Here is a 23,026-nt window from a genome sequence, read left to right on the forward strand (position 1 = left end):
CTCTCTCTCTCTCTCTCTCTCTCTCTCTCTCTCTCTCTCTCTCTCATATGCACACACACATGCACACATGTACCCTGTTCTTTGCCTTTGCCTAGGTGGGCCCCTGCATGCATACCCACCATATGTGGGGGTGGGGACAGGCTACCCAGCTGGGGCTCTGAACTGAGAGTTCTAGTGGATCAGGACATTGCTCTGTGTCTGAGTGTTGACACATCCCAGATGGAGCGGTAACTGCTGTCCTCTTGGGCTTGACACCCATCAGCAAAACAAAATCCTATGAGACCCTTCACACACCCGTGGGTATCAGGAGTTCCCTGTAAGGATCTGCTGTCTGATCACACCACTTTCCGAGGTTCCTGGACTGACTTGCACTGCTCTCTGTTTCTTGACATTGACTCGTCATTCTGGCCCTAAAGAATGTGGCCAGAGGAAAGAGCAACAACCTATAAGGAGATCTCTAGCTAAGCACTTGGTCACCACTGCCCTGTTCCTCCTTGTGTAGACCTCACAGCCATTTTGAGGGGCTGGTCGCACAGGCCAAAGGAAGGGTGAGTGGGCATAATCCAAAGTGAGAGAGTAAGGCCAGTGCTGCCAGGGACTCAGGTGGGTTCCCCTGCCAGGCCAGACTGCATACCCATCGTGGTCGCGTGCTTCCCCCTGGGTGTAGTTATAGCTCATTCCCAGGTGTCTGGGATGTTAAGAGCCAGGAGATAGACCCCAGACCCTCTGAGTCATGAAAACATGATAAGCAAAGCCCAGAGTGCTTCTGGGTCCTTCCTTGTCTTGGGGGCAGTGGGTTTCCATCCTGTGGAACTTACAGATGCAGAAAAACACGAAGGACCCTAGGACTTGCTACTCGGGGGCTTGTATTTCTTGCTTGCACACTGGTGGCTTCTGGTCTGAGTGTAGAAAGCTCTGTGGCTTTAGGTTTCCAACGAGCCCTGTTCTGAGCATGTGGGACATTGCCCTGGTGACCCGCTGAACGGTCGACATGCCTGGGCACGTGTGCTGGTGGCAACCAAGGCCACGTGCCCATGGGGACCGTGCCTATGGCCCCACCTCTCCCCTGGCCTCATCTGTTTATCTTAGCAGCGATAAGGGACCAGGTTCCTTCACAATAAATTCTGTCCCCTATGGTCCTCAGTCCCTTCAGGCACAAGGGAGTCCAGGTCCAGAGTGGGCCAGGAGTAGGACTTCCGTCCTCTTTAGAGGGGTCTGGCAAACCTGAGGCCACTTGCCCTGACACTCGGTGTATAAGTTGTCACTGACTTTGTGACCACAGCTTCCTATTGGCCATACACAGTTATGACAGGGATGCAGTTTCTGGGGTGGTCATTGTCCCCTTGCCATAAGTGTTAGGCTTCATGCAGGTCTGTGGTCATACACTCAGGGCGTGGTGCCGGGCAGACGCCTGTGCTGTTTTTACCCCTGGCATCCACGGTACGTTTATCCAGGTGACTCAGGTGGTTTGCTCACAGCTCCCGCCAGCTGTTGTGTTTGCCCTTTGCCCACAAAGGATGACCTGCAGGGCGGTGGTCAGCAAGCGGTGTGGGGCTGGTATGGTGAGTCGTAGATCTGGCCACTGCCCACCCTGCTGACTTGGAGAGTCCTTTGCTACTGATGGTGGCTGGTGTGGCCTCACACGCGATGCTAACTGGTGTAGGAAATCTGTGCAACGCCCGATCTTCAGTCAGTGCTCAGTGTCCCTGTGGTCATTGGAATTAAAACAATAGCTCATGGGCCTAAGAGGGTTCCCCAAGAATCTGGCCTCCCCAGACCCAGATGAACTCCCCAGGGGAAACTGATGTCCCAGAGGAAGGCACCCTCCAGCCAGGGCTTCTGTTGTCAGAGGATTTCTTCTGGTTTCCAGTTGGTGACAGTGGATGACAAAGAGGGACTCCTGGGGAGAAAAGTCCTGCGCCCGGCAGGACCAGAGGAGCAGCTTAGCAGCATACACTCCAGCCTCCAGACACAGACATGGGCCTCCTTCTCCGTGTCTGTCCATAGCACCCAGCCAGGGTCCCGGACTCCCCCAAAAGTTACCAGCTAGTTGCCAGGCAGGCAAGTGGAACTAGACTACTGGGTTTCTCTACACAGGAGGAGATGGATGAGAGAGTCTGCCCTGCAGGCAAGATGGCCCGGGGCAGAGAGGGCAGGCAGCCTTGTTGGTCTTGGTTAGAGGCATTGTGTGCCCAACCCATTCATTACATGTCTCCTGTGGCCAGCTGAGCATGACTTGGGGTCTCAGGCCCCTGGAAAAAGAAAGGGAGCGGGAAACTTGTGCTCATTTGACAACGGGAAATACATAATGGGTCAAGGGCTCCTAACCACGACCCTTCCTGCTGCCTGCCCGGCCTGAGCCGTCATCCCTAGGTGTGGAGTGGGAGGCAAGTGCCGGGACCTGATTTGGTCATTGTTGGACTTAAAGGAAAGTGTGTGGGGCCCTTGGTGCTCAAGGCTCTTCCCTTCCACTTTCTTCTGTTGTGTGCTTGTCAAAAGCAGGAGGTGGCTATTGGCAGCTTAGTGTTGGCTCTGTAGACTATCGGGGCTCAGCTCAGCTGGGCAAACAGACACTAGTCCAGCCTGGAATGTGTGCCCCAGGGAAGTGATGTCCCAGCTAGAAAGGCCCCGGATGGTATTGACTGCTGAACCTGTTGCCTCAGTCTACCCTTCACGTGTAGGCCAGGCCACATCAGTTCCCCAAGCATTGGTGTCCTGGGGAAACATTTATGGAACCGTAGCCATGCCCAGTGCACCCCTGCCAAGCTGGTCCACAGCACCAGTCCACCAGCTTGGCTGACACCACGGGTCAAAAGGACACATTCTTCCAGGGCAAGTGGCTCTGAGACCACTTTGTCCTCCTGGGACTCATGCCAGCTGAGGACCCAGGGCCCAGAATGCCTTTCTCATGCAAACTGGCAGTGAGGCCTTGGGTCAGAGAGGGTGGTTTCCTGTGCCTTGCACAGGAGGTGTGTCTGCCCTGGTGTGTGGCTCAGTACATCACTGGCTGGTGTGAGGTCTGTGCAGGTGCCGTTTGTGATGCACGCGGGTAAAAGCCTGTCTGCACAGGGCCTCCCGCCACATGTCCCTGCCCTATGTGTGTGCTTCCATGTGGACACCTGAGCTGCCCATAAGGATGCCAGGCACGCTAGCTCAGACTCTAACCCTCATCATTTTAGACTCTTCTGTTCCTTCTTCCCCTCCCACCGGGCTTTTTTTTCCAGAAGCTCCTCTGTCTAGAGTCACGGACCTTCTGTGGTGTCGTGTTTAGTCCTGGTGTAGGCTCAGTGACTGGAAATATCTAACCCACTTTCTTTCCTCCAGGGGACGTCCTCTTCCAGATGGCCGAAGTCCACCGGCAGATCCAGAACCAGCTGGAAGAGATGGTGAGTGTGGCCTCTGGGACCTCCACCTTGGGTTTCCAGGAGCAGACATGGGTGAGCAGTTGGGTCCTCAGCTGAAGAGGACTGGCTGGCTATGTGCTTTATCTGTGTGTCTATTGGGACTTCCGGAGCTATGCGGTCAACACTCAGAGACAGGAACACAGGTCACATGAGTTACAGTGATCTGCCGGGAAGATGACTGTGTCTTGGGGTCCCGGGAAAAGAAAGGAAATCAGGGCCTCATGCTCGGTTGGCCACGGGGACCTGTGATAGGTCAGCCGTGGAAGGGTCACTAGTGCCTTGATGATAGCCCTAGCCAGGTCCCCGGTCTTGCTGTTCATGGGTGGCAAAGTCAGAGTTTTCTCTTGATTCAGGTTCAGTTCCTTCAGCCCTTACCTGAATGATCCATCAGAGGGAGGGTGGTGGAAATGGGGTGTCCAGGCTTGAAAGACTCCTGTCCCATCCTCACCCTTGGGAGCCTCCTGGCTCCTTGGGGCCTGCATGGCACCGTGTCCAGGCTGGCTCTGCTCCCGTTGCCTGCGACGTGTCTCACAGCTGCCTAACAGTGTTCCCTCCCTGCCTCCAGCTGAAGTCTTTCCACAATGAGCTGCTCACACAGCTGGAACAGAAGGTAGAGCTGGACTCCAGGTACCTGAGTGTAAGTACAGCCTGCGCCGTGCCTGCTGGGCCGCCATTGCCAGGCCTGCCTCTGCCTCTCCTGGGGATCTGTCTCCTAGCTGGACTCCCACCCTAGTGGCCTAGAGAAGAGCCATGTGCAGCTCCCCTGCCTCTCAGCCTCTCGTCATAAGCCCTTGGCTTGTACCGTAGGACCCACTGAGTGCCTTGTCTGTGCCTCACTGTCCTTGCCCCTCAGCCCAGGCTGCTGTAGTACCCACCACCCAAGTTTATGGCCTTGCACCTACTGTTAGGGCCAGGGAATGAGGACAGGCTGCTTCCAGGTCTGATTTCGGTCTTGGAGGTTAGGGATCTGCCAGAGGAAGACAAGGAGGAGGCCTGCAGCTGTGGCTCCTGCCTCACTCTGACCAGCGGGAACCTGCTGTGGCTAGGGAGCGGGGAGGATGGAGGAGGGGACATCGAGCGGTCTGCAGCACTCACAGGCGTCCACGGTTGTATCGTGATTCCCCAGGCTGCACTGAAGAAGTACCAGACGGAACAGAGGAGCAAAGGTGATGCCCTGGACAAGTGTCAGGCAGAGCTGAAGAAGCTCCGCAAGAAGAGCCAAGGGAGCAAGAACCCTCAGAAGTACTCAGACAAGGAGCTGCAGGTAGGGCGGCAGCTGCCAGCACATGGGCGCATAAAACCCCAGGCTGCAGCTGTGGCTTCATGCCCCTTTCTTGGCAAGGAAGAGCTTCCCTATCCGCCCATGAGCTCACTAGGTGTCTGTCGAGGGAGGGGGAAGCCCCCAGGTGTGGCAAGGCAGGGCTGGATTTCTGATTTGTTTGTTTTTTTTTTTTTGGTTTTTTGGTTTTTTTCAAGACAGGGTTTCTCTGTGGCTTTGGAGCCTGTCCTGGAACTAGCTCTGTAGACCAGGGTGGTCTCGAACTCACAGAGATTCGCCTGCCTCTGCCCCCCGAGTGCTGGGATTAAAGGTGTGCGCCACCATCGCCCGGTAGGGCTGGATTTCTGGAGTGACAGCCTAAGTCCTTGAGCCAGAGGGGTGGTTAACCCAGCAAAGATGATGGGAACGTTCTCGGCTACCATGCAGAGGCTCAGGCTAACCCTCCCCTTGACCCCTTTGGATTCCTGCCCAGGAGCCAGACCCCAGACTGCTTTTCTAACCAATCTTTGATCACCCACTCCAGGCTGGTCAGTCAAGGTCATCTGAGGCAGATGGACCTGGAGGCTTCCAAGGGCCAGATTCACGGCCATTTTCTCTGCCCCTTCACGAGCACTGCAGGTGCTGCGTGCTGATCGAGTGTAGGATATTGTGGCCAGACTGACACTTACGTCAGAATCTAGGACAGTGTCCTGAGCTGAGCAGGCCGAGAAACCCCTCACCTACTCTTGCAGGCCTAGCTGCACAGATAAAAAGGTGTACCGCAGGACACCCAGTGTCTGTAGAGGAGCACAGGGCCTGGAGGGAACAAGGTGTGCTCCAAGGCCTGGGGTCCCCACTCTTACCTGTAGCATCAGACAGCACCCACCACCCAGGCACGTTCCTGCCCAAGACATGTGATTTTCCTCTTGCGCCCATAGTGCCCCTGGCATCTCCCCCTGGGCCCAGGGGAGTGGGGAGGGCTGAGAATGCCAAGGTGGCCTAGGAGAGTTGTCGCTAAGCACATGCACTCCTGATGGGGAATTTCACAGGCCCATGGGGGATTCTGCCCTGAGTCCATCTGTCCTAAACAAGAGAGCAGGCCTGGACGGCACTCTTCATGGGAAGGGGTTGCCATAGCAGGAAGCTTGCGGTTCCTGCAACCTGCCACTGCAATCTCACACGTACAGCTTTTGCAACAGGATGCCTTCCACCTCAGGCACATTTTCCTGAGTCCCGGGTCTTTGTTTTGATTACCTGTATGTGTTTGTGTGTGTGAAGGTACATGTATATACAGGCACACATTCATATATGTGTGTGCAGAGGCCAGAGGACAACCTTAGGTCATTCCTCTTTAGACTCTTTCCGCCTTCTTTCTAAGAGTCTGGCTGACTTGAAGCTTGTCAAGTAGGTTAGGCTGACTGACCAGTGAACCCAAGGATCCACCTGTCTCAGCTCCCCAGTGCTGGGATTACAAATATAGACCTAGGTTTATTTGTGTGTTTTTCAATGTGGGTTCTGGAGCCCACACTCAGGTCTTCACACTTGCAGGGCAAACACTTTATCAACCTAGTACAGCTCCGAGCCGTATTTGTTTTTTGTTTGTTTTTCAAGGTAGGGTTTCTTTGTGTAGCCCTGGCTGTCCTGGAACTCACTCTGTAGACCAGGCTAGCCTCAAACTCACAGAGATCCGCCTGCCTCTGCCTCCCGAGTGCTGGGATAAACCAGTGGTATGCACCACTACCGCCCAGCTTACATTGTTAGTATTTTTAATGACCCTCTGTGGTCCATGGCTGCCTCCAAGGACATGTTCAGGCTGAGGCTGTCACACAGGGGGCACTGTGAGCCTTCTGGGGTTGTTTGTGGACAGCTCCTCAGGTGAGCTGCAGGATTAAGGAGTAGATAGACATTCATCAGTGTCCAGCTGTTGGTGCCTTTTGTCAGTTTACTCTCAGATGGCCAACAGACATCACCCTGCTGCCTGAGAGGGGAGCGGGCTCTTCAGTGCTGGTATGGGCTGTGCAGGTGTGGGCCGCGCAGATGTGGGCTGTGCAGGTGTGGGCCGCGCAGATGTGGGCTGTGCAGGTGTGGGCCACGCAGATGTGGGCTGTGCAGGTGTGGTCCATGCAGGTGCGGGCTGTGCAGGTGTGGGCCACGCAGGTGCGGGCTGTGCAGGTGGGATGGCTCCTCAGTGCAGGCATGGACCATGCAGGTGTAGGCCATACAGGTGCAGGCCGTGCAGGTGTGGTCTGTGTAGGTGTGTGCAAGTGGGATGGCTCCTCAGTGCAGGCATGGGCCATACAGGAGGGCTTTCCATCTGTGAGCACACAACCTAGAGGGAACCTTCGAGGCACCAGTTTAGCAGCCCGGTGATGGGCTTACCTTGTTTACCCCCTGGTGACAGCCTTATTTAGACACTAGACACTATAGAATACACGTAAAACCTATAGTACAACAGGCTTTAGTAGATCGGTAGAACTGTACAACCATCGCACCAATCTGCAGCAGTTTACCAACCTAAAAAGAAGCCCGTAGCCAGCAGCATCCACCCCCATGGCCCCCACCCCCACCCATCACCTACTCTCCCCACTCGAGAACACCTACCTGCTTTCTGTCTCTGTGGATCTCCGTGTTCTAGACATCAGCTGCCACTGAGTCACACCGTGACTTTGAGTCTGGCTTCTTGCACCGAGCTTGTTTTCAAGGTCTGTCCATGTTGAGCACGAATCCGCCAGTCTCTCCTCGCCAAGTCAGTGTTCTCCCGTCCACGGTTGAGTGGCCTGCCTTCACAAGGGTGGCGGATCCCTTTCCTTCTCAGCCCACGCTGCCCAGGCAGCCCACGCTGCCCAGGCAGCCCACGCTGGGGCGAAATCACTGTGAGTTTCCATCTAAAGCTGCAATGTGACTGGGGCCTCGCTGAGGGTATCCTGAGACTCAGGGAAGGCCAGAGCTGCAGGCTCCGTTTCCATCTTATTCAGGTGTGGCTCAGAGAGCTCATCTCCCCCCTTTCTCTCTTGCTTTCCTTCTCCTTCTCTCAGGCCTCCTCTTCCCCATCCCACTAATGTCAACCATCTCGAGAAAAACTCAGTCCAGTCTCTGCTGTGGTCACAGAGCCAAGGGTAGAGCTTGTTCCCCTCAGCTGCCTGTGGCTGTGGCTTTGGACTTCTGTATGGCACCGGCAAGGCCTTTTCTTGCAAGTAGAAAGGCCTGCTGACTACTGTATACTCCGGCCCTCAGGGGCTGCCCAGGACTTTCTGGGTGCATGCTTCCCATGGGGCTGTAGTGGCCACCTCCCCAGTGGGTCCTGGTTTGACCTGACAGAGGCTAGGTGGTGAAAGAGACTTGGATATCTTACCCTGCTTCAGCACTTATGGGCTTTGTGGTTTTGAGCAAGGTGAGGTCTTTCGCTTCCTAGCCCCTGAGTCATACCATGTGACTTTGTGCCTGACTTTCTGGATGGCTTTCAAGGCCGTCCATGGTTTCCCTACTGTTGATCATGAGTTCATCTCTGCACGGCTTTCAAGGCCATCCATGGTTTCCCTACTGATGATCATGAGTTCATCTCTGCACGGCTTCCAAGGCCGTCCATGGCTTCCCTACTGTTGATCATGAGTTCATCGCTCTTTTTCACATACACGAATCACGGCTCCTACTACCTGTGAGGATGCTGTAGGTACCCAGCATGTTTCCCTGGAACTGCCGCTGCCGTGGGAGGTCATCCTGATCGTATGACGGTGTCTCCTGGTAGACGTGTGTAACCCCAGACTCAGATGCCTACCCCTCAGGCTCCCGCGTCCGAGTACATCAGCTTAGCTCTGACAGGACGAGGTGCTCCTGCCCCTTCTGTAGGTGTCCTCAGAGGTCAGAGCAGATGCTGGTGCACTGGGGAAGGACAGTGACTTCCTGCCCAACCTCGGTTGCCTGAGACAGTGAGAGAGCATGGCTCTGGGCTTCAGGTGACTGGAAGGGTGGCCTCCCAGTGAGTCCACTGCAAGCAGGTGCTGAGGCCGTGATAGCACCCTGGGCTTGGGTGCCTCCTGGCTTTCTCTCTTGGAGGTGTCTCACGCCAACTTCTTTCTAGTTTCAGCCTTATCCAAGGCCCCCTTTGGCCTGTCCCAGAGCGTGGTTGCATAGAGTTCTGCCAGGCCCCTCTCTGCCCAAGTCCCAGGGCTCTTACTCAGCTGCCTCTTGACTCCTGTACACGCCCTGCATTCCTCTGGCCCCTCAGTGGATGGCCTGTACTTACCTGGCTGTGTCGGTTTGGATTTACATGAATTGTTGCTGCTGTTGGCAGGCTGTGGGCCGGGGGGCAGGGTATTAGAGATTGAACCCAGGGCCTTATATAGGTGAGGCAAGCTCTCTGCCTCTAAGCCATTTCTGTCTGTACACCTGGATCTATAGAGAAGCTGGGTTTTATTCAGAGTGGGGGGAGCTTGCCCACCTTTCAACTCAAAACAGGTCTATGAGCTTGAATTCGTCTGCCTCATCTAGCTGTGTGCAGGCTGTGCTACCACCAGCCCTGACTGTTTTCCTGATGCCCAAGCAAACAGGCAGGGATGTTCTTGGTGTCTCTCACCTCATACCTTTGAGAGTAGAGAATGTTCGGTGTATGGCTGCCCTGGTTCTTCTGAGTTCAGTGAAGGTGCACTGACTGCCATATTGGAGTATCCTGTCAGCCTTGCTACAGCAAATCAGGCTACTTGAGAACCCTTGCCCTGGTGCAGGTCCTACCGACTCCCAGTGCTTTGCAAACAGCCAAGGGTCCATCTGACTTATGTATAGAGCGTGGCTGCCGGCAGCTAAGCAGGAGCTTGAGGCTCTTCGGCATGGCAGCATCTTCCCCTTCAAGGGAAGGAAATATCTGAGCATGTGAGTTGAGCTGAACCCCACTCCTCTGCCAGCTCTAGACCCTCCATGGTGGCCCTATCCCTGCTCAGGCCCATCACTCCAGGTTGGCCTCACAAGGGTTGTTGTGGATCTAAAGACTTTAGCCAGGTGTTGATTACTACAGAAAGATCCTTTGCCTCTCAAGGTTTCCTGTTTTGTTTTGTTTTGTTTTGTTTTGTTTTGTTTTGTTTTAACTCCTCCAAAGATGCCCCACAAGTGGGTCAAGTAGCTGAGCCCTAGTCAGCTGGGGGCTCAGAGGTCTTTGCTGGCTCTTGTAATGTTATGTCCACTGGACCTCTAGGTGCCTGGCAACATTAGCAGAGACGCCCATGTTCTGCCCTTGAGTGAGGGCAGGATTCTAGTCTAGGGCTGCTGGAACTGCTTCATAAGCTAACCGGGAAGTGGGACTTGACCCCACGCTCTGGGATGGCCTGAGTGTGTCTTGAGACCACAAGAAACATAGAAACAGAGGCCCTGACCAGGTCCACCTGTTGCTCCAGCCTGGGAAGGGCTTCCCCGCTCCCTTGACATGCCCTCTGTATATCTGAGGTTTCTCCACTCTGCATGCCCCTCACTGGCTTGGCCAGAGCCAAGCAGGGTCAGACCATGGTAAATCTCAGGTTCAGAAAGTCAAATGTAGGCTAGTGTGGACATCTCCTGTGTGGAAGACATCCTGGGACAGGCACAGAGGCCCAGCTTGGGATCTGTAAGCCTTACCAAAGCTGGGGGCCCAACAACAGCCACCGCTGGAGAAGGGGGTGCATGTATTTGGCCACCTTGGTCCCAGCAGCCCTGGTCTTGGTATGCGCGGGCTTGTGCTTGTTGAGCATGGTTCCCTTCCCCGTCCCTGAGAAGTGAGCAGAATGTCCCAAGACCCTCTTTCACTGATCTACCAGTAGGGTCCCTGGTGTGGTTGGCGCCTGGGACACAGCAGACACAGCCCGGCTGCATATGCGGGGTTCTTAGAGTTCTTGGGAACAGGAACTCCCAGGCAAGCCCGAGGCTGCTGGGCATCAGGAACTCACAGAGACAGACCCAAGCCTTTGGGAGTGCTGGCCGGGCACGCAGCCCCACCCTGTGCTGACCTCGCTCATGGCCTCCAGTGAGGCTGGACCATACCAGAAGGGTGGTCACTGAACACGGATGTTGTAGGGGACAGGACTGCTCGGCGCTAGGGAGGTGTGAGGTAGCCAGACTCCGGCACAGGGGATGGCGCCTACGGCAGCACTGTCCGGTCTGCAGGTGAGAATTGCTCAGAACTGAACTTGCATGTTGAGAGCGCCAGAGAAAACTAATTTTAATTATAGGTCAGAAAATGGGAGCTCAGAAGCATTTGGGGCACTAACTGGGACGGGTAGTTTTATAAGAAAAGGGGAAGTTCTGAGAGCCCTCGCTCATGGCCTGAGGGACTGCCCTTCCCTCCAACACATTCCGTCACCGTAGGATTGCCATCAGGCATCGGGAAGCACATGTGAGGTAGGAAAGGGGTACGGTGACCATCTCAGAAACTGGGGGGTGACTCAGCCCCCATGAGGTGATAGGGGAGAGAAGCCCCAGAATATGAGAGATGCCTGGCTCTCTTTTACCTGGCTGGTATCCTCTATCTCCTCCCCCAGGGATGAGGTGGAGGTGAGGGCCATGCTGGCCCAGTAGCCGCAAAGCCTCCGTTAACTCCATAGTGTCGCCCAACCAGCCGGTATCCCGGGACTCTTGCATATGCCTCTCTCTCCACGTGTCCCTCACGGGCACCCTTTCCCAGCCAGCAGAACTGGGTGTGCCGTCGTGTTCAGGCCTTGATTCTTTCTGCCTTTGCCCATTTGACTCCTCCCCCAACCTAGCTCTTGTTAGAACAAGACAGGCACAGGTAGGAGGCTGTCTACAAAGCCTCTGAGAGTGTAGCACGGCCTTTGCTTCTTCTGCTAGGTGACCCTGCCTTCCTGTCCCTCAGATGGCGTGTGGGGAAACGGGGATTAGGAGACACTTGGGCAGAGCCTGCCGGTGTGCTGCCTTAGGTGTGTGCTGGGCTTGGGCTGGGGGGGAGCGGCAGTTTGTCTTTCCCTACACCCTTGTGCCTACTGAGTACTGAGTACTGAGTACTGAGTACTGAGTACTGAGGGAGACGGCTGAGACGCAGCTTCGTGCCAAAGCCCCAGAAACCATGTAAGAGCCCAGAGAGAAGCAACTGGCTGTGGGTAGGCCTGACCCCATCCAAGACACTCTGAGACGGGTCTGACCCTGGGGAAGGCTCTGGAAGCGCTCCTCCGCCTGACCCTGTCAGTACAGGGTCCTCCTGTTGGTAGGGAGCATGCCAGGCTCCCTGTCCAAGCCAGCTGACCTTGGTCCTCCCTGAGCTGACGTGGGGAGGTAAGCAGGTACAGGCTAGCTGTGTAAAACAGGGGGAGTGGTCAAGGTCCTGGGTGGGTGCCTGCCTGTGGGGTGGGGTGGGGTGTCCACAGTACTCCCACAGGGATCCCTGGGTCTAGACCCAGGGGCCACTTTGGTGGCTCGACACCTCCGGACCTCTCACTCGCGTCCCTCTGTGGGGTTTGTCTGTTCCAGGGGCCTGAGAGAAGGGAACAATTCTTTCTATTTAAAGGGCTGTATAATTAACAAAGTAAAGATAAAATAACCGCAGCAGAGATCTTCACAGTACAATAGCAGAGGCTGGCCCGCCGAAGTCTGATGTGGCACAGGCCTGTGCCCTTGCTCCGGCAGACAGTGGGGAAGTGCAGGCCTGGCACCCAAGGTGGTCTCACCCTATAGCATCACATGGTCAGATGAGTACTGCTGCCAGGTCCTGGGGACCACCCCATACCGACACCCATCCCTTGGGGTCTCCCAGGGACAGCCTTGGCCTGTACCACCTGGCTCCATTGACAGGCAGTTTTGAAGACTGAGTTTCTAACACATTAACTTTTGGGGGTGTTTTAGTCACTGCATGGACTAATATGTCCCCATTAGAATAGCTAGTCCCCACATACAGTAGCCCCAACCTTGTCCTCCCATGGTCAGAATCTGCTTGCTCTGTCCACTGCCCTGGATGCCAGGCCCTTCAAACTGGGAAGGCCTTTCCTTGGCTTCTGTTCTCCAGTTGCTTCAGACAACATGGAGTGTCAGCTCCCCAGCACAGCCCGGGGGCTCTGAGTTATCTCCTTGGGAGTCCTGGCCCCAGTGTAACAGTGGGACCAAGCCTCACGAACTCCTCACGGGCCCTAGGGAACCTTGGGCAGTCCAGGGATCCGACAGTTGTGGGAAAGCCTCAGTGGGTTAGGGTGAACCACAGCAATTTCAGATTTTTCTAGAACATCCATCCCCCCTCTGAGTCACAGGCTGGCTCTGGAGCAGAGGAGACACACTTTCCAATCACTTCTGCCTTCTCAGATTACAGGGCTGCTGTGCCGGGTGACTAAGTGGGAACCGTTCTCTGTGGGTCTCAAATGCTTTCAGCTGGGCGTTTCTATAGTGCCGTCTCCATAGCACCCAGCTAAGCAAGGAGCTGTGCCGCACCGTGGGGCGGGCGGGGACAGCAGGAGCCTGGCTACTGTGGGGACAGGCTTAATGCCATTTTAAATGGCCCGATGCCAAGCCATTGGCAGTGCAGGCTGGGGTTGTGTTCTGTCCTCTGTGCTTTCCAGAGAACGTAGAAGTTCCACCCCACCAGAGTGCCCCGTCCACAACACCAGTCAAGGGACTCGGAGACCTGCAGGGCAGCCACCGCCTGTCCCCTGTCCTCTGCCGTCTTCCTCACAAAGGGACACTTAACTTGGCCCAGATTTCCAGGATCTTCCTAGTAAAACTGTGGTCTGTCTGTGAGGAGTCAGTGGCCTGGAAAAGGAGGTCAGGGAAGTCGGTGGTTATTCCTAGACAGAAGTGGCAGCCACTTGTCACTGCCAGGCTTCGCCGTGCTACTGCCTGATGCCTCCTCTCCCAGGTCGGACTGGAGCTGATGATGTCAGCCCAGACGGGCGTGTGGTCCAGGACTCTTCCCTGCCTCCCAGCTGGGAATTCTTCATAGTCCCTATGTACTGTTCTGGGGCGGTGTCTCCCCTTTCCTCGAACCAACCCTAAGTGCCCAGGCGTGACCTGTGCGGTTACATTTAATCCCGGGGGTTCATAAGTAAGTGAAAATCTTCAAAGTAAAACACCGTGCTCTCCTAACTGCCCGGCTGCCAGACCCACTAATGAGGGCGGGCCCCATACCAGTACCCTGCACCCCAGGGAGCCGAATGCTCTGTGTGAAGGTAGTGTGCAACCTACAAACCCAGAAACCGCCAGTGGTGGGCTGGCTTCAGCCTCAGTTTGGAAGGTGCTGTTCTCGGGGCAGGGAGACCCAGGGGGCCCCGTGGCCTGGTTTATACTGCTGTCCTAGGTGACAGTTCCAAGTGGAGCTTCTTTCTGAAGTCCCCTGGAGAATGAAATGATGCAGATTATCACCTGGCTCTCTCCCTCCCAGCCAGAACCTTAGCTAGATTCTGCTGAGCCCTCCCGGCTACTGTCCTTGAGAAGGCTCTGGAGGAGGGAGGCGGCCCAAGGATCCACCCTAGCCTCAAGGACTTTGGACATTCCTGAGCTGGCCACCAAGCGGGAGAGCCTGCTAGCCTGCAAGTGCTTGTGTCCTGCGCACGCGTGCGTGTACATGTGTGTGTCCGTGTGTGTTCGTGTGTGTCCGTGTGTGTATGTATGTACATGTGTGTGTACGTGTATGTGTCCATGTCCACCTGTCTGTATCCATATCCTTGTGCCTGAGGTCAGATTTTAGAAACTATTCACAGCCTAGTTGAGCCCTGAAGGCCAGAGTGCCCAAGTCCCAGACCGTTGCTGGGCTGGGGCAGAATGAGTGGGACCCAGGAAAGCCAGTGCTGGCCTTGCCCTCCTGGAGAGCAGCCCCCTCCTCCCTGACCCTGGTCATGCCTGACTTCATCTCCCCAGCCTTCCCCGAAGTGCAGGAAGGAGCTAGCACCCAGGCTGAGCCTCCTCCAGGACTCCCTGGAGTCCCTCCCAACACAGCTCCTCTGGGGGCAACAAGGCTGAATACCCCACCCCCTACTTCCCAGAGGACCCTGGAGTGCAGGGGAGGTTCAGGGAGCAGGAAGCCCTGGTAGGCGCATGTTGCATAACCAGAGGAAAAGTACTTGACGCTGTGGAGGAGAGAGAGGAAGAACAGAGAGAGGAGGTAATGGCTCCGCCATCACAGCAGCAGAACCCACTGTCAGGCAGAAAAGTCGCTGTCACACAGGATCCTGATCTCTCTTTACAGGGAAAGAAAGTCCCACCCTGCAGACCTGGTGGCTGGGCCCTGTTGCTACTCAGAAGACCAAGACCTGTTCTCAGGGCCCACTCAGGCTGGTCCTGTTAGGGGAGAGGGCTGGAGTTTAACGTGGGGCCACAGGGGCAGAAGCTGCAAGTCGGGTGGGTTTGGTGACAAAGGTGTGGCAGGCCTTGACCTTGGAGAGATTCCTGCTGCCTGTTAGGCAGAGTTGGTACAGTGGCCACGGTGAAGACCAGCCCCCACCCAGCTGGGCTTCCCCCTCTTCTGTCCCTCCAGCTGAGCCCTGTGTGGGGAGATGCTAAGGGAACAGCCTGCTCCAACCCCCTCTGTCGCCCACGGCTCAGCCGCCCACCCACGCTGAGTCAGAGCTCCGAGGTGGCTGTGAGTCAGCTGTGAGCACCCTGGCAGCTCAGGCCTGCCCCCTGCTGGAAGATGGCCATGCCGGGAAGCGCTTCTTCAACAGCTGCTGCTGGGCAGCAGGGCTGGCCGAGCTCTCTGCTCCGGGCTGGTGGAGTTCAGCCTTAGTGGGGCCCGTGCAGGGTGTGCACTGGAGAGGTGTCTCGGTGTTTTGTAATGGACAATTCCGGCTGATACCTGTGTGTGAATAGGTCTGTTCTTGGCATTCAGGCAGTTCAGTCATCACAGTTGGGTTAAACAGTTCCATGCGCTGCTACAGGGCCTTGGGTGCACACCCTTCCAGCCGGCTGTCCTGGAAAGACCAGTAGAGAAGTTCGAGGGGTGGGCGTGTTCCTTCCAGACTGACCTGCCACTGGTGCGTGTGCCTTCCCATCTCAGGAAGGACTCAAAGAAAACTGGGCCCAGTGTGTGCGTGCAACCCGCATGTGCCCCTAACCTGGGGCTCTAACACCAGCTACCACAGCTTTTCTCTCAGACGGGTGCTTTCCTGATTTCTTTTCCCTATGGCTGACTTTCTTACACTGTGGCTCTTTTTTTTTTTTTTTTTTTTGTTTTTCGAGATAGGGTTTCTCTGTGGTTTTGGAGCCTGTCCTGGAACTAGCTCTTGTAGACCAGGCTGGTCTCGAACTCACAGAGATCCGCCTGTGTCTGCCAACCCCCCTTCCCAACCGAGTGCTGGGATTAAAGGCGTGCGCCACCACTGCCCGGCTACACTGTGGCTCTTTGACCAGTACTTTCTTTCGGTGAGGATGGCTTGTATCTACTTTGAGACTTTCTTTCAAATTGTGAACTACACATAACTGAGAGAAACCGCTTTTTAGTCATTAAGTCAACAGTTCAGCGGCGGAAGCGCTTTCTTTGATAGGTTGGTCTAAGAATGACAAGGTCCCATATATCTAGGTGAGCCTCAGACCCCCTGTATAGCTCAGAAGACCTTCAGGAATGTTGAGAATACGGGCAGGCAGCACTACCTATGCCTTTTGTTGTAGGTTTTTGTGTTTTGTTTTGTTTTTTTCTAGACAGGGTTTCTCTGTAACTTTGGAGCCTGTCCTGGAACTAGCTTTTGCTTAGACTAGACTGGCCTCGAACTCACAGAGATCCGCCTGCCTCTTCCTCCCGAGCGCTGGGATTAAAGGCGTGCGCCACCACTGCCTGGCTTAGGGCCACAGCTCTGATCCCTAGCACCCTCACAAATGCCAGGTGACCGTGGCAGCATACACCTGTAGTCCCAGCACTTGTGGAGAGAGGGTCCCCAGGGCAAGCTAAACCAGTAGAATTGGGGAGCGCCGGGTTCCATGAGAGACCATGCTTCAATGAATGGGGTATCAAGGAAGACACCAGTGTCAATCTTCTGCTCCATGTGCATGTATAGGTATTCACATTGTGTGTTTATCAACCCAGAGGTCTGTCACCCGGGTCCTCCACAGGAGACAAGATCCTGGGCCACATGGACAGTCATGCCGAAAGTGGCCTGCAGGCTTAATTGCATAACTAAACCCAAGCAGAATCTGCCTTCAGCTCACCGGCCTGTCCCCTCTGCCCCCAGTACATCGATGCCATCAGCAACAAGCAGGGCGAGCTGGAGAACTACGTGTCTGACGGTTACAAGACAGCACTCACTGAGGAGCGCAGGAGGTTCTGCTTCCTGGTGGAAAAGCAATGTGCCGTGGCCAAGAACTCCGCTGCTTACCACTCCAAGGTGAGCTGATGCCGTGGCTGCATGGTCGCTGCCTGCTCTGTGCAACTGGCCCCATTTGCAGGAGGGAACTAGCTGGTCATGGACCCAGACAGTGTTATTGAGCGTCTGAGCTCCCAGAGAAGTCTGTAACACTGGGGTGAGCATCCTTGTGCACCTCAGCCTGGGGAACAGACTTCTAGAGGGAGAATTGCCGGGTCAGAGGGCATGGCATTTTGAAGACCTGCATTAGAAATGGCTGGGCATTTTGGTTGACTGCAGCTGACTGCCTGCTAAGGAAAACTCGCAGTGGGGTAGGTTTGAGGCCTTCCTGAAGTCACGCCTGGCTTTTCTGCTCCAGTCAAGGTCTAGCTTGACTGGTGGCAGCTTGAGAAGGAGTGACCCACGCCCTCCTGGCTTCTGAAAGTGTTCGTTGTTACCTGCTCATCTGAACACCTGGGTGGCCTCTGGGCCGGGGCTCTCATATTGACGACTCCTGGCCTCTGAGGCTGGACCACGTCACCTGACATCCTGACCTGCACGACTTAATGTCTGCCAGCCGCCATAGTCCCATAGACAGCCATGTCCCCACATGGAACTGGTCACCCTCATCCCACACCACACCTCCTAGGCAGCTGTAGGTCCCCCCCTTCACTGCTCCAGATGGCCTCTTCTGAGCCCAGACTGGTCACATGGGTGTCCTCAGAGTCCCTCCTTGCCCCCACTTTCTCAGTGCCTTTAGCACTAGGCTTTTGGTGGGGTTCATGTATTCAGGCATTCCTGGTTCCTCCACAGCCCCTGAGAAACCAACCTCTTTCCACTAAGTCGAATGAGGGCCCCCCCTAGACACCCCATGTTCCCTCTCCCTGTTTACAGCCTATCCCATCAGAACACACACATATTTCCTGGGCCACATTCCAAGACCTAGCCCAGCCTTGCTAAACAAAGCAAGTCCTTGTGAGGAGCTGCCTCCTCCAGGATGGGCTGCCCCGAGCCCCTGGCTATGTGGCCTGGGCCTGGGAGAGGGCTGACATAACCCCCTGGGATAGGGGATGTTCAGGTGATAGACTCTTGCTGGAAACATGTTGGGGTGCGTGGAACCCCATCATTTACTATATCTATAGGAGATAAACTGGGGTCAGATTGTGTCCCCTGGAACATTCAAGAACATTCAAAGAGCTTAGTGTGATTACGCAGCCCAGCTAACCATGGAGACCCGGGTCCTGCCCCGGTGAGGGAAGGTGGTCTAGAAACTGGCACTATACACACTGACATGTCCTTCCCACACATGACCCTGCCACCTCTGCTCTGGTCCTCAGGACCTTTGGCACCAGGAAAAGCCCAGAGACTGCTAGAGGCAGGTACACAGCCAGGCCAGGACTGCCCCTGTGTCCTGGGAGAGCGCTGCCTGTGCCTGCTTCCTACTGTGCCCTCAGTTCCCACTTCCCCACTCCCAGAGCTGCTGGCGTTTTAACTGCCTGGTGCAGGGGCCAGCACAGAGCTTTAAGGCTGGCAGCGGCATCTGCGCCCTCTAGTGGGGACCAGACTTTGTGCTGTGGCCGGAAGAAGAGCTCTAACTTCCCTATCTGGGCAGCTGGCCACACGCTGGGCTGCGTACAGGCTCTGAACAGGGGTCTTGATGCTGGTCTGCCAGTGTGGCCATCCCAGGATGAAAGGATTTGACCGTCTGCAGCACTACCGCCCTGGAGGCCCACTTGTCCTAATGGGTAGCAGGGACAGGGGCTGCCTCACCTGTGCCCAGACGCCAGGCACAGTGCACTGCCCATTCAAGCCTTTGAGTCTCTTCAAGTAGACACAAAAGCCTAAAGCAGAATTCAGTGTCGTGTCTATGCCCCCTCACCCTCTGTGCATCCTGTACACTCACGAGATAGGCCTTCATGTGCCCCAGACAGGGGCCACCTTTGCACATCTCCACCCTCCTGGCCTGATCATGACTGGGCAGCTCTGTCCTGTCTCCAGTTTTTACCCCCTCACACCTGCCAGATGGCTCTTTCCTTGACGTTACGTAGTCTTGTCTACAAAGGGCTGGCTGTGTGAGCCCGTCCATTCCCCCCACCCCCCGGCCCCTGAGGAGGCACTTCAAGAACAGGGCCTGGTGTCCTCTCGGGGACCTAGCACATAAGTGCTCGCCAGGCCCTTTAGCAGGAATCCCCTTTGAGACACTAGTCCTTGCAGATGGCCTTTGGGGGACCACCGATGAAGGACAGCACCGGGGCTAGGACAGACCACATGCATGCAAGGTGGTGCTGCTCAGAGAGACACCTCTGGACTGTGCCCCGCTGCAGGAACCTGGGCTGCAACTGACGCCCTTCCTGTCCTGTGTCTTCTACTCTAGGGCAAGGAGTTGCTAGCCCAGAAGCTGCCTCTGTGGCAGCAAGCCTGTGCTGACCCCAACAAGATTCCAGACCGTGCCGTCCAGCTGATGCAGCAGATAGCCAGCAGCAACGGCTCTATCCTCCCTAGTTCCCTGTCAGCCTCCAAGTCCAACCTGGTCATCTCAGACCCCATTCCTGGAGCCAAACCCTTGCCAGTGCCACCTGAGCTGGCACCATTTGTGGGGGTGAGTCCTGGGCCTTCAAAAGCTTACGGGGGGTGGGGGGGAGTCCCTTTGCCTGGGGTGGCGGCATCTTCTCTAAAGGGCAAGCCCAGTGTGCTGAGCCCAGGCCCCTGTGGTGGGTGCAGGGTACTCCCAAGCTGGCTCCCAGCGACGCCCTGCCCCTGCCTCTTCCTCCAGCGGATGTCTGCTCAGGAGAATGTACCTGTCATGAATGGCGTCGCAGGCCCGGACAGCGAGGACTACAACCCCTGGGCTGACCGCAAGGCTGCCCAGCCCAAATCCCTGTCTCCTCCGCAGTCTCAAAGCAAGCTGAGTGACTCGTACTCCAACACACTCCCCGTGCGCAAGAGCGTGACCCCGAAGAACAGCTATGCCACCAGTAAGGGCCCAAGGGTGCTAGGCTGAGGAACCAAGGCTTGTGAGTGCGTGTGCGTGTGCATGGCTGTGGGAGTATGTGTGTAGGTATATATATGAACACACGTTTCTGCATGGCATGTATGTGCATATGCCTGTGTGCATGTCTACAGATACCTGTGCACGGGTATGTTACGCATGTGCAAGCTTGATTACGCATGATTGAAACTGTGGCATGGTGGGAGGAGACCAGAGCCCCGTCTGCAGCAGACGGGCTAGAGGGTGGAGGGGGCTTCCATTGGCCATGGGACGGTTCCTGTGTTTGGTCCGTGACAGTTGTGAATGCTTGTATCCCGGCTCCATCCGATGTGAACAGTCCTCTCACGCACACACCCGTTGTCCCGGCAGCTGAGAACAAGACGTTGCCACGTTCGAGCTCCATGGCAGCTGGCCTCGAACGTAATGGCCGCATGCGGGTCAAGGCCATTTTCTCCCACGCGGCCGGTGACAACAGCACTCTGCTGAGCTTCAAGGAGGGCGACCTCATCACGCTGCTGGTTCCCGAGGCCCGCGACGGCTGGCACTACGGCGAGAGCGAGAAGACCAAGATGTGAGCACACCTGCAGGGGGCGTGGGGGTGGCAAAGTCAGAGGGCCTTTCCCCACTGACCCCATCTTTATTGCCCGTTACTTCTGTGTCCCTATGAATGCTCATTCTTTGGCACAGGACACGGTTTTCTGAATGTGTGTGCACAGTGGCACACTTGGCCATATTCAAGATGGGAGCCTAGGTATGGTTTCCCTAAAATATGTGGCAGAGCAGACTTGACCACCTGCTGAGACAGCTCCCCACAAACTCTCCTGTAGGCCTGAATAGCCTGCGGCAATGTCACCAAGTCTTGGTACCACCCAGAGGCGGCCCACGTCCCCGGGAAAGCAGTAGTTTTTATCTGGGTCTGTCTTTGACCCATATGGCTAAGCAGCTGTGGCCAAATCGAGGCATAAACTGAGCTTTGCTGTGCCCCAGTGGCAGCTGCGTACTGGGCAGGGAGCCTGCGAGAGGTCTCTAAGGAATAGGAAGCTGTGTCGCCTCTGTCCCGGTGGTCTGGAGCGGGACCCATCATGGTAGTGGGCTGTGTGGTGGGTGAGGTACAGGTGGTCAGACCCATGGCTCCACCAAACAGAGCTGCTAGGCTGCCTCACCCTTGGGGCCAGATGCAGAGCCAGCTCCAGCCAAGTCACATCACGGTCTCCCTGGAACCAGTGGGACCCGGCGTCTGACAGCGGTCAGCAGGGGCCACTATGCTGCATCTGGAGAGCCTATAGAATGGATTCTATTCTATATAGAATAGGGCTCTCTCACCTGGGGCCTTTCTTCTAGGCGGGGCTGGTTTCCCTTCTCCTACACTCGGGTCCTGGACAGCGATGGAAGTGACAGGTTGCACATGAGGTGAGTGTACTGGCTAGGCAAGGCCCCTGGGCAACAAACTGGGCAGGGATTCTATGGCGCCATCTCATAGGCCCTGCTCTATGTTTGAGATCATACGTGGGAGGGTGTGGGATGTGGTGTTAGGGGGTGTTCTGGGGGGTGGGGATCCCAAGAGCCCTGGGAAGAACAGGTGCAGTGTGGGGCAGTTGTTGGCCCATCGTGAGTTCGCCACACCTCACTACCTACCTCCGAGAGCGGGGTTGGAGGGCCCCTGAGTCTTCAGAGTCTCCTGACCCTTGGAGAATCCCCACTGCTCTTGGAAAGGTGAATGGCTGCCTGTCACAGGGCTTCCCCAGAAAGCATTTGGCCATTCCCCCCTCCCCCACATCTGTCCACACAGTCCAGGGAAACTCGGCAGGGAGGGGAGACCTAAGAGTGTCACTGGATGCTGACAGCAGCCCAGGGCAGCTGAGCGAGGCCTGGAGAAGGGACGGGTATCTCCAGAGGACACTGGCCAGCCCGAGCCCCTTGTCCCCACAGCCTGCAGCAGGGCAAGAGCAGCAGCACAGGCAACCTTCTGGACAAGGATGACCTGGCCATTCCTCCCCCCGACTACGGCACATCCTCCCGGGCCTTCCCCACTCAGACGGCTGGCACTTTCAAGCAGAGACCCTACAGTGTGGCGGTTCCTGCCTTCTCTCAGGTGAGCCCTGGGGCCTGGAGCCTGGCACCTGGTACTAACTGGTGTCTGGGCCTCTCCGCTGACAGGCCTGAGACAGAGGCTCTGTAGCTTGGGATTTTAGCCACACTTCCTACCCAGACTTGATGTACTCAGCACCCTTCTGCTCAGTGGGCTTGGCTGACCTGGGGACCTCGGGGGCCAGGGAATCAGAGCTTCAAACTCCTTCCCTGAAGGCTGCAGGGTGCTAGGTGTCTCTGCTGCTGTCCAGAGCTTTCTAGTCAGTGGAAGGCCATTGGTGGCTGGTTAAGGCCTCGAGGCCCTGAGGAGGGTCCCTGGCAAACCCCTGTGCAGGTAGCAGTCAGCGTGTCCGAGGTGGGTCTGGCTTTGAGTGTAGGACAGACCCGTGGGGCTGGACAGTGGCTCCTACAAACCTGAACCTGGGACTCCCGTGCCAAGGAGGTCGGTCTGTTCTAGCCTTGGGCAGAAGGGATAGCAGCTTGTCTATGACTCCATCTGGCCCTACCTCTACCTGGACACGGGGAAAGAAAGAGAGCCCACTATGTCCATTTCTTGGGCCACCTGAAAAGCATCATGGTGTCCCAGAATCACACTGCTGACAGTAAGACAAGGGTGTGCAGTCACGTGTGAAGCAGAGGAGATCCTCCTTTTGGCTGTACCCACCCTGCCCTAGAGGGACGGGGATGCTTTGGAAGGGCTCCCTCCAGGGAGTCTGCGGTTCAGGCGCTGTGACTGATTTGGGGGTCTAGACAGTAATGTCCGTGGCTGGAGCCTTCGCTTGCATCAGAGCCACCCTGGAGCTGGCGCTCGCATGCGGTGGCAGCAGGGTGTCCAGGTGGAGTAATGGACCTTGGCCAGCCTCTGGGAAGGGATTGGTTCAAGGCTGGGAAAACCAAGGATGGTGCGTCCACCACTGGATGGAGATGGCAGCTCTCTGCAGCTAGTGTTAGTCCGTGCCCAGAGTGTCCCCTCCTGGGCAGGAGACCCAGCCCGGAGCCAGCCCAGGCCTCTGTGAGGTAGGGTGGTAATCTGTGGTCTCCTAAAGCATCCATCCCATTG

At 56.2% G+C, this 23,026-nt stretch overlaps 1 protein-coding gene across 4 annotated transcripts in view; it reads left to right on the plus strand.

Moving 5' to 3' along the window:
- The window catches only part of Baiap2 (BAI1 associated protein 2), a 66,732-nt gene that overhangs the window by 37,180 nt on the left and 6,526 nt on the right, over positions 1 to 23,026 (plus strand). For 2 of the 4 annotated variants that reach the window (XM_013347622.2, XM_005350843.2), the window contains exons 4-12: positions 3,325 to 3,386; positions 3,970 to 4,041; positions 4,531 to 4,668; positions 16,779 to 16,931; positions 19,264 to 19,488; positions 19,783 to 19,864; positions 20,248 to 20,449; positions 21,220 to 21,288; positions 21,808 to 21,970. In XM_013347622.2, coding sequence (XP_013203076.1) covers positions 3,325 to 3,386; positions 3,970 to 4,041; positions 4,531 to 4,668; positions 16,779 to 16,931; positions 19,264 to 19,488; positions 19,783 to 19,864; positions 20,248 to 20,449; positions 21,220 to 21,288; positions 21,808 to 21,970 — 1,166 coding nt within the window. Of the gene's footprint in view, positions 1 to 3,324; positions 3,387 to 3,969; positions 4,042 to 4,530; positions 4,669 to 16,778; positions 16,932 to 19,263; positions 19,489 to 19,662; positions 19,865 to 20,247; positions 20,450 to 21,219; positions 21,289 to 21,807; positions 21,971 to 23,026 lie in introns of all 4 variants that reach the window. The other 2 variants (XM_005350840.2, XM_005350841.2) reach the window with 1 other exon arrangement.

The sequence above is a fragment of the Microtus ochrogaster genome, chromosome 7 (assembly GCF_000317375.1).
Source record: "Microtus ochrogaster isolate Prairie Vole_2 chromosome 7, MicOch1.0, whole genome shotgun sequence".
Classification (NCBI taxonomy): Eukaryota; Metazoa; Chordata; class Mammalia; order Rodentia; family Cricetidae; genus Microtus; species Microtus ochrogaster.